Genomic DNA, 15,872 nt, shown 5'->3' on the forward strand with positions numbered 1-15,872 from the left:
GGCCTCTTGGCTCCTTTCTTGGCTGCCAGATCCCCAGCCACTGGAGTTCTCTGATCCAGCAACATCCGTGGTCGAGATGTTGCCAGACCACACAGTCCCGGACCAGAGAGGTTCAACCTGTAATTAGTTTTTCAAAAACTTCCTTTATTTCTGTAGTATCAATAACAGCCTTGTAGTTTTAAGTTTTGTTCCATTCTCAGATCAAATTGGCTTAAATTGTAAAATTAAGAAACATTTAGAAATGTTGAGTGTAGTATTTCAATGTAGCTTTGTCACAGAGATCAGATTTAGCCTAAGGAGTTGGGTTTAGGGTATTAAAAGTTCCTTAAATGAACTTTTGCAGTGCTGCTTCTTCTTAATGGGGAGGCATTGATGTACTGAGGGTCTCTCCTGTACTGGTTTCCTCAGTGCCAGGAAACTAGTGTAAACAGAGTTGTTTAAAATGATTTGTGTAAATATAGATGTGATAAAGGGTGTGGGCTTAATTTTGAAAACTGAAAAATTAGTAAAATAATCTTGAGTTTATTTAAATGTTTAGTTACACTCCAGCCAGTGCAGCCTTGTTTGTAAAAGCTTTGTATAGAATCTGTTTTCTTGCACAGGAAAACTAGTGTTGATGGGGCCTGAGAAATTCTGAATTGAGTTTTGTCACTTCTGCAGCTAAAAGACTGCTCGTTGAGATGTTAAGGCTAGGGGGTAGAAGGCATTGAAGCAAGCAAAATTAAACACAGAATTTTCAGACCTCATTATGAGGTCCCAAACCCCTTAAGGGATCATGATAAAGAGAGGGAAAAGAAAATGTGAAAAAAATGTAAATGGCTGAGTGAGGTAACTTTAAAAATGGGTTATTCATAATAGCTAACTTTCATGGTTTTCTGCCATTAAGCATTTTATTATATTGTAGCCAGTGAGAGGCAGCAGTCAAAAATAATCAGTGAAGATTGCTTTTATGATGTACAAGAGGGAAGAGAGAATTCACTTGCATTGGGCACTTGAATAGCATCATCCTTGGAGACTTTGCTCTTTCCTGTATACAAATTGCCTTAAGGTGTGAGATCCATTATATCAGAGCTACTCAACTTTAGAAGCAAATGCCGGGGGCTACAACTCAAGTGTGATTGCATTTACATGCAAATATATATGCAAATAGCTTCTTTCACGCTGACTGACATAATACAAAGATTAAAGGAAGACTACACAACACAGAGGTCCCATTTAAGTCCTTTCTTTTGATATTAATAAAATGCAATATTTACCTGATTTCCACCCATATGACAGTACTTTTAATGAGAAATGACAAGAATTTAACTACTAAAACACATTAACAGAAGACCATTATATTGACTACTTTTTTGTTTTGGCTCCCACCCACGGGTCGCTTGTTGAGCCCCACGTAAACCCAAACCGCACCATCGGCTGCAGATGAGCCACACGTTGAGTTGCCCTACATTATATGTAACTCCTGCCAATGCTATTTTCTAACTTAATAAAAAGAGTTGTGGCGCCATTTTTTTAAGAATAAAAAACTTACTTATGTAATATTCCTTAAATAATACTTTATTTAAAATGGAAATCTGTCCTTGGACGCTATCACAAGAGTTCAGAATAAATTAATTTCTGTAAATTTAGTGTCAGCAATAACTAGAGAGGCAAGTCATTGATTTGATCACTCCTTTTATGCTAAGACAGTGTATGTTTCTGTCATGGGCTGTCAAGGAAAGTTTATATTGCTAGTTCCAGAATTTGAGTGAACTTCCCCTAATTTTTAAAAAAATGTTCTATTTTCAAACAGAAGGGAATCAATTTTTAGTGTCATAACATTTTTTACTTATTTGTTCCTTATAGTGATTTTAACATTGGGAAGGGACATCTTTTTAAATATGTATAAAATAATTGCTTGAAGATTTGTGTGGGAGCAGCTTTGTATTGTAAGTTGTTGTAGCATCACCATCCTTCGTGTGTTTTTTGCTTTTTAACACACAAGTCACCATAATGGATGGTGTTTAAAAGTGGGTATATTGCTAGTGCTGAAATGGCTGTGCTCCTAGAGGTGTTACCAGCTTAGTGATATTTTCTATACTTATTAAAAGGGGGATATGCTTTAGGGATGTAAGAGACTAATTGACTAGTCACTCCTCCCCCCTTCCCCCCCACACACCTTGCTGCCTCTATCAGAGAGAAGCAGCAAGGGGGGGGAGCAGGAGCTGGTGCTGGGGGGAGCTGGCTTAAAATCCAGTTCTCCCACCCCCTCCCCCCCAGCACCCTCTCTCCCTGGGAAGAAGGGGCAGGGGTGCAATGAGGAACTGGGGAAGAAATGCTGCGAGGAGCCTGGGGTGAGCTGGGGACTCAACCAGTCCCCTGCTGGCCCCATGCTCCTGGCAACACTTTGCTTTTGAAATGTACAAGAGCTCCAGGAGGGCTGTTGTATATTTCAAAAGCAGGGAGCGCGGGGCCAATGGCAGACTGCTCAAGTCTCCCTCTGGCCGTGCTCCCTGCGGCGCTTTATACTTTGAAATGTAGCAAGAGCTGATAGGCGTAGGCGCCTATATCAACTAATCGTAATTTGCGTCAGCTATTCATCAACTTTCAATTTAGTTGATTAATCTAAATTTAACACCCTTACTATGTCTAGAACTAAAATGACCATTTTAAGCAGACTCTGCTGCATGTGCAACATATTGAGAAGCTGAGTGGTAGTGTGTAGTCTTGCTTGCTGAATGTCATTTTATTCTTTCTGCAGGTGCAAATCCCTGGACTTGAAAACTTGCACGTGTTTGTCCCAGATAATCTTGCATGGGAAAAATCTGTAATTTTACAGCTGCTAAATGCAGCTGCAGGAAAAGATTGCTCTAAAGATTCAGAGGAGGTTGCATATGAGGCCTACTTATTGATGACCAAGTATAGTGATAAAGATCTTGAATTAGATGACAGCTGGAGCACATGGGAAGGACAGCAAATCAAAATAGTGCCTCAGGTGGAAACTGTTGATACCTTAAGTAGTATGCAGGTACATGTTTTCCATTTTATATAGTCTACGTTTTCTTCAAGGTGAAGTGCTTCTGAAGTAATGATCGTAGATGTTAAATCGAACATTCTACCATCTGTGTCTAAGATGTATTGGAAATAAATAGTAATCAAGGATTATAATTTTAAAATGTTCTTGATTTTATGTTTTATCTCAAGTATGTCATTGCAGGACTTGAACATGAGCCTCTTTTTGAAAGCAGCATTCTTATTTACAAAAAAAATTTCTTCCCTATTAAGAGAATTAATAAAGTATCCACATTAGAGCTGCTCAGTGTTAGATGTACTGTAAAACTGAGTGTTTTGTTTTTAGCAAAAAAAAATCATCCTATCCTGTGAACTCTTTATTTTGAATGCATTGAGTCATGAGGCCAGTTTACTTCTGATGCTGGGCAAATCACTTATTCCAAAATATTAATAAAATGAATGCCTCAAATTAGATTTTAGTAGATGCTTCTGGATGCTCAGCATTTTTCAAATTCAGGCTACTTAATTAGGTGTGTCCAGTTTAGGTACCCGTTTTTGAAAATCTTGGCTTTAATATCTGTGTGGCAGTTCCCCATTTATAGAAACTGAACTAGGAATGTTATATTGTTGGTAATCAGCTAATTGAATTATTGATGGATCTTCCATCGAGTACTTGATTAGTTAACCTGCAGAGCCACAGTGGGGTTTTCCCTTATCTCCCAGTTGCAGCTTTGCCTTTTAAATGTATTAAGACCCTCTGTCTTCCCTGCTTTCCCCAGAGATGGTGCTGGGGGGAGCTGGCTTTTAAGTCTACTCCTCCAAGCACCAGCTCCTCTGCCCCCCCCCCCCCCCCCCCCCCCCCCCCGCTTTGCTGCCTCTCTCTAATAGATGGGCAGCAAGGGTCAGGGGAAAGCAACAAGTTGAGTCAGTACTCAATTATCCGATAAGCACATGCTTATCGGGTGGTTGACTAGTTGCTGTCATCCATAAACTGAACTAATACTTCACTGTCTCACTGGGTGTATGTACAATAGTATTAATTTGTATTTGTGAAGTGTAGATGCAAAAGTGATAGGAACCTTGTGAATTTTTAAATACAGGAATTCCTAATATCTGTAGGAAGACATTTTCCCATTTGTACTCAGCCAGCTGGGGATCCCTTCCACCATTCTCTCTGCTTCTGAGACAAGATTTCCCTTCCCCTGTTGCCCACAACCCCTAACAGCAGAGCCATATGTTCTTTACACTTCCTTACATCCCTACCTTGATTCAGTTCCCTTATGCTGTGTCTCTCTCTTACCTCCCAAACCAGCTTTGAAATGCTTTCAGGCTTCCCACTAGTTAAGTGTTAAAATTCCTCTTCCGTGGACATTGCTGTTAGTTAATGCTACAGACTGCTCAGTGATAAGCATACACTAATGATAGCTAATCTAGTCTCTCTGCAGTCCTGGTTATAATTTTTTAATAGCTATTTTAAAACATCAGGCTTGTTTAAAGTTAGTATTTATTTCTTCAAGAAAATTGCAAGAGACAGAATTTGATTTGGAAATTGTCTACCATTATTTTTTTATGTATATTGATTTGTTTGAAGGTTATGCTTTAAGGAAGTAAAAAAAATTAAAGCAATGTGTGAAACCCTACTAAATCTTCCACACTTTCTATATTCTAAACTGTAGGGAAATGTTTATATACTTTTTTCATTGAAAATTAAAAACAAAAGTTCTGAAAACATTTCTGTAAGTACATTATGAATGGAGTGGCAATCATGATTCTTCTTTGAGGGTCCCCGTGCTGTGTCAGAGCTGCTGTGCACATGGCCCGGAGATGTTTAGTAGCAATCACTGGCCACCGGTGCATGCTGCGCTATTGCGCAAATCGCTCTGATTGACAGTTAGGCATGTGCCGGCAGCCATTCCCTCAGTTCCTTCTCAACCACTGCTGGCATTGGTCGTAGTAGCAACAGTCTTCCTAAAAGCCTTTTAGGACAGAAAGAAAAGAAGAATATAGCAGCAGATTAACAGAGGAAAAGCCGCAAAACATAAAGAACAAGCGGAGCGGGCACGCCACTGCCGTATCCTGCTCACCCGCAGCGCCTCAAAAAAAAAAAAATAAAAAACAAAGAAAAAAAAACCTTGGCATGCCAGCACCTTCTGGCTTTAAGAGGCGTACAGGATACAGCATATTTATATCAGCAGCAGACGGGCACGAGCAGTGTCTCTGCTGTCTAGGGCAGGATCACCTGATAAACCATTGCCCTCACTGTCAAAAACTTTCTCTTAGATCTAAAAGGATGAGAGATCTACAGCGGAGAATTATTTTTATGGAAAAGACGGTGGCTGACCTGCAGCCTGAGTCAACTCCTCCCAGAGCGACTACACCTGGGGTTGGAGGGGAAAAGGAGCACTCCCATGACTCCCACGGAGAGATGTATTAGAGAGCTGGACCGGGAGCGCAGTATGAAACGCTCCAGGTCCCCCGCTGACGCTCTGCAACAGAACAGTGAAAGACATCCGGGCCAGGAGGCAAACAATGCTTGCCCTGAACAAGGCAGCATAAAGCAGGTTAAGGATCCTGCTCAGAGAGCCAGTGATCCCAAAGTAAAGCATAGAGCCTCTGGCTAAGCTTCGGGTTCACCTCAGAACAAGTGGATGGTACTGCAGGAGAAGCCGGTACCACCAACAAAGAAAAAAGGAGGCAGGCTGCAAAGCAGCGGAATGCCATGCACAGACAGACAAGCGATGCCATCGGTACTGGTGCACCCAAGAGTGCCGAGTACACAGATACATCCAGTAGGGGCAGACTATACAGAGATGCCACTGCCACCCCAGGTACCAAGGTATATGACCGAGGCGGATCTAGTGGTACCATTGGTACCATGCTCACCACTATTCGGTACCGACATCACATCAAGATCTAGAGATTCTGTCCTGTCCTCCACAGCAGCATCGTCGCTCAGATCGGCCAGGTTCAGCGATGATGATGAGGAAGAAATAAGTGGTCAAGGCAGACTACCTCAATACGTTGCAACACAACAATAGCAACCCCAGAACTGGCAGATGGCACAATGGGTATCCTCAATGCTCCTACCATAGTGGCCCTATTGGGACCCATGAGCACCCTACAGAAGCCAACAATTGCAACTACAACAAACCCTCCAGATTCCAAGGGCTCAGTCGGCTGACACGAACATGCGGGGACGAGCTAACTATAGCTCAGCCACCCCTGACAGCGAGGCATCGATGACAGAAGTGACACAAGATTCTCTTATTCCTCCTAATATGTCATGTTCCACGATGGATGACCACAGTCCACTCACATCACCAATTAGAGATGATGACTATAGAAAGTTTCAAGACCTGTTCCGCAGGGTAGCGGACACCCTGGAGATACAACTCCCGGACATGACGCAGAACAAGCTCAAGCTTACCAGCATATTTAACTTAACTTAGCACACCAGATTGGCTCTGCCGATGAACGAGGCCTTAATGGACCCAGATAAGGCCATATGGGAGACCATCGACTTCCAAGAAAATAAATAAACACTATGTAACAACTATGGAGTTGAATTCCTATTCTCTCACCCTCCCCCAAACTCGTTGGTTGTCGAAGCTGCCAGTCAGAGGGGTAAGCAACAGCAGTACCCCAGAAAACAGAGTCACGACAAGGAGATAAAGAGGATTGATGCTATGGGGAAGAAGGCATATTCAGCCTCCCTACAACTCAGAAATGCTAACTACGTGTCTCTATTAGCAAAATATTCACACTAGACATTCAAAACCTTCAATTCCTTCATTCAGTATCTGCCAGAATGATATAAAGGAAAATTTGAATCAAATGTGATTGAAGGCTCTCTGATCTCCCGCACAGCATTACAAGCAGTGTTGGATGCTGTGGATACAGCAGCCATGTCCATGGGGTGAATGGCATGGCTGCAAGTGTCTGGGTTTCCCAAGAAGGTACAATCAAACATCAAGGACCTTCCATTTGAAGGAGAGAAACTCTTTGCCAAGGCAATGAATTCATCGCTCCACACCCTTAGACTCCAGGGTGATGCTTCACACATTAAGGATTCAACTGCCTAGATCTGACAAACAACATAATCAAAGGTTCAGAACAACAGGGTATAACCACCAACAAAGGCCCTAGGAGAACAAGAGACCTGTGAGGCAATCTAGACGAAGGCAATCAAATGAGCAAACATCCGCAACTCAAGGGTCCAACTCTCGTCAGCAAATTTGAGACGTTGGTTGAGGGTATAGTAGCCCTCAATCCTCCAGGGCAGGCAGATCTAGGCAAACAGACGTTTGGGAACAGACTCACTGAATTCTATACAGTAGGGAAGACCATCACCTCAGACCAATGGGTCCTAGAAATAATACAAACCGGATACTGCATACCGTTCACAGCAGTTCCACTAACTCCCCTCGCTCCCTTGTCCCTCTTCAGGGACCCCTGTCACAAGAGTGCTCTCTTGGAAGAGGCACAGCGCCTCATGAAGCTTGGTGCTACAGAGGAAGTACCCAGCTGATACAGAGGCAGGGGATTCTATTCCAAATACTTCCTAATCGTCAAGAAACCGTGGGGGCAGAGACTCATCCTAGATCTTTGTGGATGAACCGCTTAACCGGTTCATCAAATATCAGAGGTTCAAGATGGTTACGCTGGCAAAGATCATACCTGCTTTGGAGAAAGGAGCATGGCTATCTACCCTCGACCTCAAGGACGCATATTTCCATGTATCAATTCACCCGGCACGCAGACGATTTCTCAAGTTTACCATCAAGAACTCTCACTATCAGTACAGGGTGCTTCCCTTCAGCCTGTCGACAGCACCCAGAGTATTCACCAAGGTCCTTGCCGTGGTAGCCGCACACCTACGGAGAAAGCACATAAACATATTTCCATATCTCGACAACTGTTTGATCAAGGCACCCATGTATGGGGACAGGGAGCGGACGTTACACTCAACAGGGCAGTTATTTGACAAGCTCGGGCTCCTATTGAACTTGGACAAATGTTCCCTCATTCCTACACAAACACTGGAGTTTATAGGAGCACAGCTGGACTGCACCAAAGGTATAGCATCATTGCCAATCCACAGATGGGAAAGATTACGCTACTTGATCATGTCGTTACAGAGTTGCCCATGCACCTCGGCACGTACATGCCTGCAAATACTCGGACACATAGCCACATCCACTTTTGTAGTCTCATATGCTTGACTACATATGAGGCCATTCCAGGCATGGCTAAACTGTGTATTGGCCCAGACACCACCCGATCCACAAGGCACTCCATGTACCCATTCAGGTCAAAATCATCTTAGACTGGTGGACAGACGTATGCAATGTATGCATGGGGCTTCCGTTTCAGGCACCAGTGCCATCTGTCACTCACAACAGATGTGTCCTTGCTGGGATGGGGAGCCCACATGGGGAGCATGATACTACAGGGACAATGGATACAACAGGAGCCCCGGCTCCATATCAATGTGTTGGAGCTCAGGGCAGTCAGACGAGCGTATTCCCAACTGCTCAAGCACATATGGAACAAGACATTGAGAGTGTTGGAGAATACCGCAATGACATATTACATTAAACAGACAGGCTGCACGATCTTGCGCCTCCATGTGCAGAAGCAATGAAACTGTGGCAATGGTGTATTACACACATCACCACACCTACCGCAATGCATTCACCGGGCAAGGACCCTGTATTAGTGGATGCCCTCAGCAGACAATTCCTGCAGAACCACGAAAGGGAAATCAACAAATCCATCACAAACAACCTTTTCAAGAAATGGGGCTACCCAGTAATGGACTTGTTTGCAATGCACACCAACTCCCAGTGCCTCCTGTACTGTTCCAGGGTAGGTGTTGGACCACGATCTCTCATGGACACATTTGAAGTCCGCTGGCATTTTCCGTTGGCATATGCGTTTCCACCTATACCTCTTATACAACAGATGGCGTTGAAAATCAGACAGGATGCAGCAAGGGTCATACTGGTAGCCCAAGTTGGCCAAGACAGATCTGGTACCCTACCATACTGCAACTCAGGACTCGTCCCCCATACAAGTTCCCACCGATATGAGTGCTGCTGACCCAGATAAAGGGTGCATACCACATCCTAGATGCCACACACTAAATCTGCAAGCATGAATGCTTGTTGGCTCTCAAATAACGAGATAGCGCTGTCTCATAGTCAGAGATCCTGAGCGACTCTAGGAGACAGACTTACCTGCAGAATTGGGCCCGATTTAAAGCCTGGAATTCAGCTCAAGCACGGGATCCATACAAGGCAGAGATATTGGACATACTAGAGTATAGTCTCCATCTGTGGGACACAGGAATATCAATTAGTTCCCTCAATGTACACTTAGCCACTATAGCTGTGATACATCCATCCATACAGAGGTATTCAGTTTTTTCCCCGTATGTGAAGAGATTCTGGAAAGGGATACAGAACCTTTATCCACCACAGAGAGACTCACATCATGGGACTTGAATCTTGTGCTGGACTCACTCATGAGATGGCCTTTTGAGTTGTTTGCCACTTGCTCGCTATTCCACCTTTCAATGAAAGTAGCTTTTTCTCGTAGCGATAACATCAGCTAGGAGAGTGGGCGAAATAGCGGCACGCATGGTGGACCTGCTGTACATGGTGTTCTACAAGAACAAGGTCGTCCTTAGAACCCATCTGAAATTCCTGCCCAAAGTACCTACTTCGTTCCATTGTAACGAACCAATAGACTTATCTGTGTTCTTTCCAAAACCACACAAGGGCAGCAAGCAGACTGTGCTGCACATGCTGGGTATACGCAGGGCATTAGCCTTTTACCTTGAATGTGCAAGAGACTTCAGACGCGCTCCCAGACTTTTTCGTTTGTGGACATGTCCAGAGGACAACCCGTTTCCAAACAACGGATATCCAAATGGATTTCTACATGCATACAACTGGCTTACACCCAGAAACACAGACAGTGGGCAACAGTTATACGGGCGCATTCCACGAGAGCAGAATCAACCACAACTGCTTTCCTCAAGGGTCTTCCTATATACGCCATTTGCAGAGCTGCAACATGGGCTTCAGCCAATATCTTTGCACAGCGTTACGCTATTCAGTACTTTCAGGACACAGACGCTAGATTTGGATGTACCATACTGTCCAACATCCAGCCCTTCAACACTGAGTGCCCACCGCCAAGGAGGAATACTGCTGCGTAGTCATCTAAGTGGCGCACCCACGGGGACCCTAGAAGAAGGGAAGGTTACTCACCTTGTGCAGTAACTGGAGTTCTTCGAGATGTCCCCCCACAGGTGCTCCATACCCACCTGCCTCCCTTCTGTTCTGGGCTAACACAGTCCGTCGTAGAAAAGGAATGGCCGCCGGCGCGTGTCTGTCACTCAAAGCGATTGCGCAATAGTGCAGCACTCGCCGGCGGCTGGGGACTGCTGCTATAGCTCTCCAGGCCACGTACACAGCGGCGCTGACGCACCTAAGTGGAGCACCCATGGAGATGCATCTCGAAGAACTCCAGTTAGTGCATAAAGTGAGTAACCTTCCCCATCTAAAGTAGCAACTCTGTAAATTTGGACTTGATCTACTGTAATTGTTGTTCCAACTGGTTCTTGCAGTTTGTCATTAACAGGGCTCAGATTGTGAATCATGACTGTCTTTGCTCTGGGACATATATCTTTGCAGGCTTTACTGAAACACTGAATGTTGGTTCCTAACGAATATGTGCATATTTTAGAAATTTACAAGGATAACATAGTTTTCCTGCCTAGAAAATATTTCTGAAGCCTCTTGTGTAGCATGGATGAAGTCTGCTTACTCCAGGCATTTATCACCTACTTTTGGTGACATTGGTAGTTTATTTTGCTAGACGCTAATTTTCAAAGTGTAACTGGTCAGTTTGAAAATTCCTTGGCACAGTTTTTATCAAACTTTTGAAAGCTGGTCTCCCCTTCAGGAAACATTTCCGTTGCAGTCCAGCTGTATGGTGTTAAGCCCTGTCTTAATTTATGTATCTTATGCTTATAAACATGATTCAGGAAACATACTGCGAGTCAAAACAATTCCCAAAGAACACTTCATATAAAAGTAGAATCCTTATAGTATCAAAGAATAAGATTTATAATCTTTTGGGTTTCAAGAAAACATTTGGGAATAGTAAAATTGTCATAAAAATGGCTACCTATTGTATCCGTAAGAACTTGATCATGTCTTCTTTAGCAATATGTTTAATCTTGCATTCCTAGGTTGATAACCTCCTCTTTGTAGTCATGCAATCTGCCCATCTTGTAAGTCAGAGAAAAGCTTTCCAACAGTCTATTGAAGGGCTTCTATTGTTGCATCATGAACAGACATCCAGCCAGCCAGTCATTGCTAAAGCATTGCAGCAGTTAAAAGTAAGCAGCCTTCTAATTTATTTCTACCAGGATTGTTTGTTTCATCATTTGCATTTCTTTTACTGGAATACATTAACACAAATAGTTCAAAAGCTATTGATGTGATTTAATTACAGGCCTATGCACAGGAATTTCTGAGGGATGTACAGTTTTTTTGTAGATGTGGACCACAAAGGTGTGAATGCACTCCTTATGGTCTCCGAGGTAAGCGGGGAAATCAGCCCCAGCCTTCCCCCGGCTGCTCAGAGCATGAGGAAGGGAGGCTTGGGCAGCATGCTGCTCCTACCTTTCCGTGCTCCTCCGGAGCATGCTTACTTGGGGAACTATGGGGGGGAAGAATGGGGGTGCTTTCATACCCTTCGCCTCCCCTCCCCCTGTATATGGGTCTGAATTATAAACCAGTATTCTGCATTTGTAATTTGTGCAAGTGGTCATAGGTCATTTTTTCAGTCCAGCCTCCGTTGTGGTTGCACCAAATCTCTTGTTAATGCAGTTTGAGCAGTATCATGTGCATGTACAAGTTCCAGAATTTACATACACAAAATAGGAAGCTAGTCTGTAGTATATTAGACACATGAACCCTAGAAAAGCCACAAGTTTCATATAATAGGGTCACAGAATGGAAATAAAGTACATCCACTAGTTTGTGCAAACTGTCTGTAGTCAAAATGTCTAAGGTGAAGTTTCATTTTATGACAACAAACAGTCACATGTTTTTATGTTATGGGTACTTAGGTTTAAGTACCCATTCTCCAGATACTTAATGATTCTCTGTCTCCTGCCCTTCTCCCTCCCCTTCCTCTCTTCTACTTATTTCAAGTTTTCATATCCCAAACTCATAACTCCGGTCATCTGAAGAAGTGGGCTGTGCCCACCAAAGCTCATGATACCATCTACATGTTTTGTTAGTTTATAAAGTGCTACCAGATCATTTGTTATGTTCTTATGTGACATGAAATTAGCTAGGCCTACAAAACCACAGGCCCTACGGAAACAAGGATTTACTAACACAGTGTCCTGGCTGTTCCCTAGGTTTCCCACTGAAGTCAGTGGCCCCTGTGTCCCAAAGACACCCAAAGATAGAATCTGACTATGTTGTTGTTGTTATGCTTTATATAGAAAGTAATAGTAGTTACTCTTTTGCTAACAGAGCCAGCTGTTACTGTAAAATATAGTTTCTAAGAATGTGGGCTAATGTATTTATAAATTTGTAATTTATTTCAGAAAACTCTAGATTTTGGTCAGAATTTGAAAATTGTTTCTTGGTTACAGCCCTATTTTGTAAGTGATTGTTAATGTGTGTAGAACTTGGTGTGTGTACTCGTATATAAAATCATCATCTAACTATGAATTAATCTTCACCCATGATTTGTTTTATACACTTTTTACTGTGTGTGTGTCTTTACAGTGCTTACCATAATGGCATTACTGTTCTACAAATAGCATTTATTCATTTTTTGTTCTTCAGAGTGATGCATTACAGCTATGCAATAAGATAAGTTGTGCCATTGATAGAGTTGATCGCATGTTCACTTCTGAATTTGATGCTGAGGTTGATGAGTCTGAATCTGCCACTTTGCAGCAGTACTATCGAGAAGCCATGATTCAGGGTTACAATTTTGGGTTTGAGGTAAGTGAGCAAAAGGGAATGCATTCTAGTAGTAAAATAATGTTTTTCACATATTCTTAGAACAGTATTCTCAAAGTGGGCTGGGGCCCACTCTGTCTGTGTCCAGACTCAGGGGTTTTTTCGAAAAAAGTAGCCTTTTTTCGAAAAACTTCACCTGCGTCTAGACTGCAATCGCGTTCTTTCGAAATTAAATCGAAAGAACGCGGCTTTTCTTTCGACGGTGGTAAACCTAATTCCACGAGGAAGAATGCCTTTTTTTGAAAGTGCTCTTTCGAAAAAAGGCGTTCTTGAAAGCAAACAGGGCTTTTTAGAAAGAGAGCATCCAGACTGCCTCGGTGCTCTCTTTCGAAAAAGCGTTCCGCGTGCAGTCTAGATGCGCTCTTTCGAAAGAGGCTTTTTCGAAAGATTCGAAAGAGGCTTTTTCGAAAGATACTTTAGAAAAAGCCTCTTTCGAAAGAGGCTTGCAGTCTAGACATAGCCTCTGAGAGAACTGCTAATGTGCTGCTTCAGTTTGTTTACTTACCGGCTCTGCAGCCATGGAGCCGTGTGGCACCCCTTAGCTGCAAATGGTGAATTACCGCCAGTGGGAATCGCAAGGCTTTGTGACTGCGGAGCTGGTAAGTAAACCAACCCGAGTGGCCCGTTAGCAGCTTTCTCATAGTAGGTCTGCAGCACGCTTTAAGAAACACTGTTTGAGAGAAACTGATAAAATTCTACTCTTTCACTTGTACAAATTAGTGAATTACTGCTTTTGAGTGAATTCTTATAAGATTATTGTGTGATGCTGTTCAAATATTTTCATTGTATTTAAAAACAAATGAAAAAATTGCAAATTCTTATTTTGGCAAGACATTCTGAGTTTGGAGCCTGAATTTAACGTTTAGATTCTTCAGATTCTGTCTGAAACTTTCACAGGAGATCAGATATGGGCTGTGTCATTTGATCATTCTTTGCCTCTTTTTTTTTTTCTTTTTCTTCTTATGCCCATACAAGCTACTATGTAAATGTAAAATATTTTATTTTTTTAATTGTGAGCCCTTATTCTAAGGTTCTCTTTAAATCCTTTATATGAGTGGATGCAGCTCCTCAATGCTGCCTTAGAGTGCCAACCAGGAAATGTCAGCTTCAGGCCACTTCTTATAAGTCTTCATTTGCTTGATTCCTTTGAACCCTTTACAGATACACTATTGAGAGAGTGTACTCTTCACGATGTACAGAGTCTTTGTAAGAATGATCTTCAGAGAGACAGCCCATGTTCCCACTGAAGAATCTTTTAGTTCACATATTTACATATTATGCCACATGGATGAAATGCTGTCTGTGTGTCTTGGTTCGTTTGCAATAAATGTCTTGTCTTTGTGATTTTCCCTCAAAGACATTGTTAAATGAATAATTATACAATTCTATTGCTATAATTAGTTATCTTGTATAAGAGTGAGATGTGATTGTGCTTCCTTGCAATTTTATTAGTAGTAAATATTATGTAATGGTATTTTAATTTTAATACTTGAAGAATAATTTTTCATATATTGTAGTACCATAAAGAAGTTGTTCGCTTGATGTCTGGAGAATTCAGGCAGAAAATTGGAGATAAATATATCAATTTTGCCAGAAAATGGATGAATTATGTACTAACAAAATGCGAGAGTGGTCGAGGCACTAGACCCAGGTAAAGGCTAACTGGGCACTGTATCACAATATCACGTATTGCTCTCTTTTTTAAATACTGTGTGGGATAGTTCTACATTGAATCATGAATAATAGCTGAATATATATAATATATGTAAAATAAAATTATATTGGTGCTTCTATTGCTATTATTTCGGTGAGATTTTCCATAGTAAAAGTACAAAGCAAGCACTGCCCAAACTGCTTAATGAGTAGTTTTTCTTTCCAGACTCCTTGCCCTGAGTGTTAGCTGTCACAGAAAAGAGAGAAGAGAGATACCTGACATAACTAGTCCCCAGACCATTCAAAGCTTTCAAGTTAAAGGGTGAAGGAACCATTTGATCAGGAATCTGCAAATATGTGTGCAGCATTGGATAACTTTTTTTCCTCCAATAAGAGTTCTTTGATTATCCCACCTATGGGTGAAACAAAACAGGAAAGTTTGGGCAGTCTTCTGACAAGACGAAAATGATAGAAAGGATTCTGCCATTGTTGGATATTCAGCAACAATGAGAAATCAACTAAGACCTTAGGACTGTGTATAGTTTTGAGCACTGAATGTCGGGTCTCTTTGAGGGTATGGCCATACTACTTTGAGCAATTGCACATGTCCATTTCATTTCAGATGTGTACCTGCCCAGTGTGCCAAAGATAGAGATTTTCCCCTTAATGGCACCTGTGGGGACAACACATGCATGTATGCTCTTTGTGGCTTTCACTGCTGAGAGACCATCTCTCTGCCCTTTATATCACCCCTTTGTACTACCCCAGGTTCTCTGTTCCTTCTTACCTCCCATGTTGGGAGTCAGTGTGTTGGCTTTCTTTGCAAGTGTTTTTCCCATCAGTGTACTCCTCTATAGTTAGTTAGCTAGAGATTTAGAGTAAATTTTGTTTGTTTTCTACTAATTATAATAGTGTGTTGGTTCCTGCATGTTCCAAGTACCAATACCCAGGGCATGCCTGTCTTTAGACTTTAGGACTTACATCAACTGCAAGAAATCTCTGCTGGTGAGTGACCCTCACACCAGGAGTCTAAAGTACTTGAGGGAGGATCACATCAAGGACCATTGTCCTGGACTTGAAGTTGTACTTTGCTACCTATATCTGAACCTTCCCCCTTAGGTACTGAACATTTCTTCTATCAGAAGCACTACTCCAGGCATAGCATAG

At 42.3% G+C, this 15,872-nt stretch overlaps 1 protein-coding gene across 8 annotated transcripts in view; it reads left to right on the forward strand.

Annotated features, from left to right (window-relative positions):
- Nucleotides 1–15,872, forward strand: part of MAP3K4 (mitogen-activated protein kinase kinase kinase 4) — a 122,143-nt gene that overhangs the window by 51,321 nt on the left and 54,950 nt on the right. For all 8 annotated transcript variants that reach the window (XR_012902747.1, XM_075924566.1, XM_075924571.1 and 5 more), the window contains 4 exons: nucleotides 2,741–3,007; nucleotides 11,255–11,404; nucleotides 12,873–13,034; nucleotides 14,570–14,703. Coding sequence is in view for 7 of the 8 variants with exons in the window: in XM_075924566.1 (XP_075780681.1) it covers nucleotides 2,741–3,007; nucleotides 11,255–11,404; nucleotides 12,873–13,034; nucleotides 14,570–14,703 (713 nt within the window). In the remaining variant the exon portion in view is untranslated. The remainder of the gene's footprint in view (nucleotides 1–2,740; nucleotides 3,008–11,254; nucleotides 11,405–12,872; nucleotides 13,035–14,569; nucleotides 14,704–15,872) is intronic.

The sequence above is a fragment of the Pelodiscus sinensis genome, chromosome 3, assembly GCF_049634645.1.
Source record: "Pelodiscus sinensis isolate JC-2024 chromosome 3, ASM4963464v1, whole genome shotgun sequence".
NCBI lineage: Eukaryota > Metazoa > Chordata > Testudines > Trionychidae > Pelodiscus > Pelodiscus sinensis.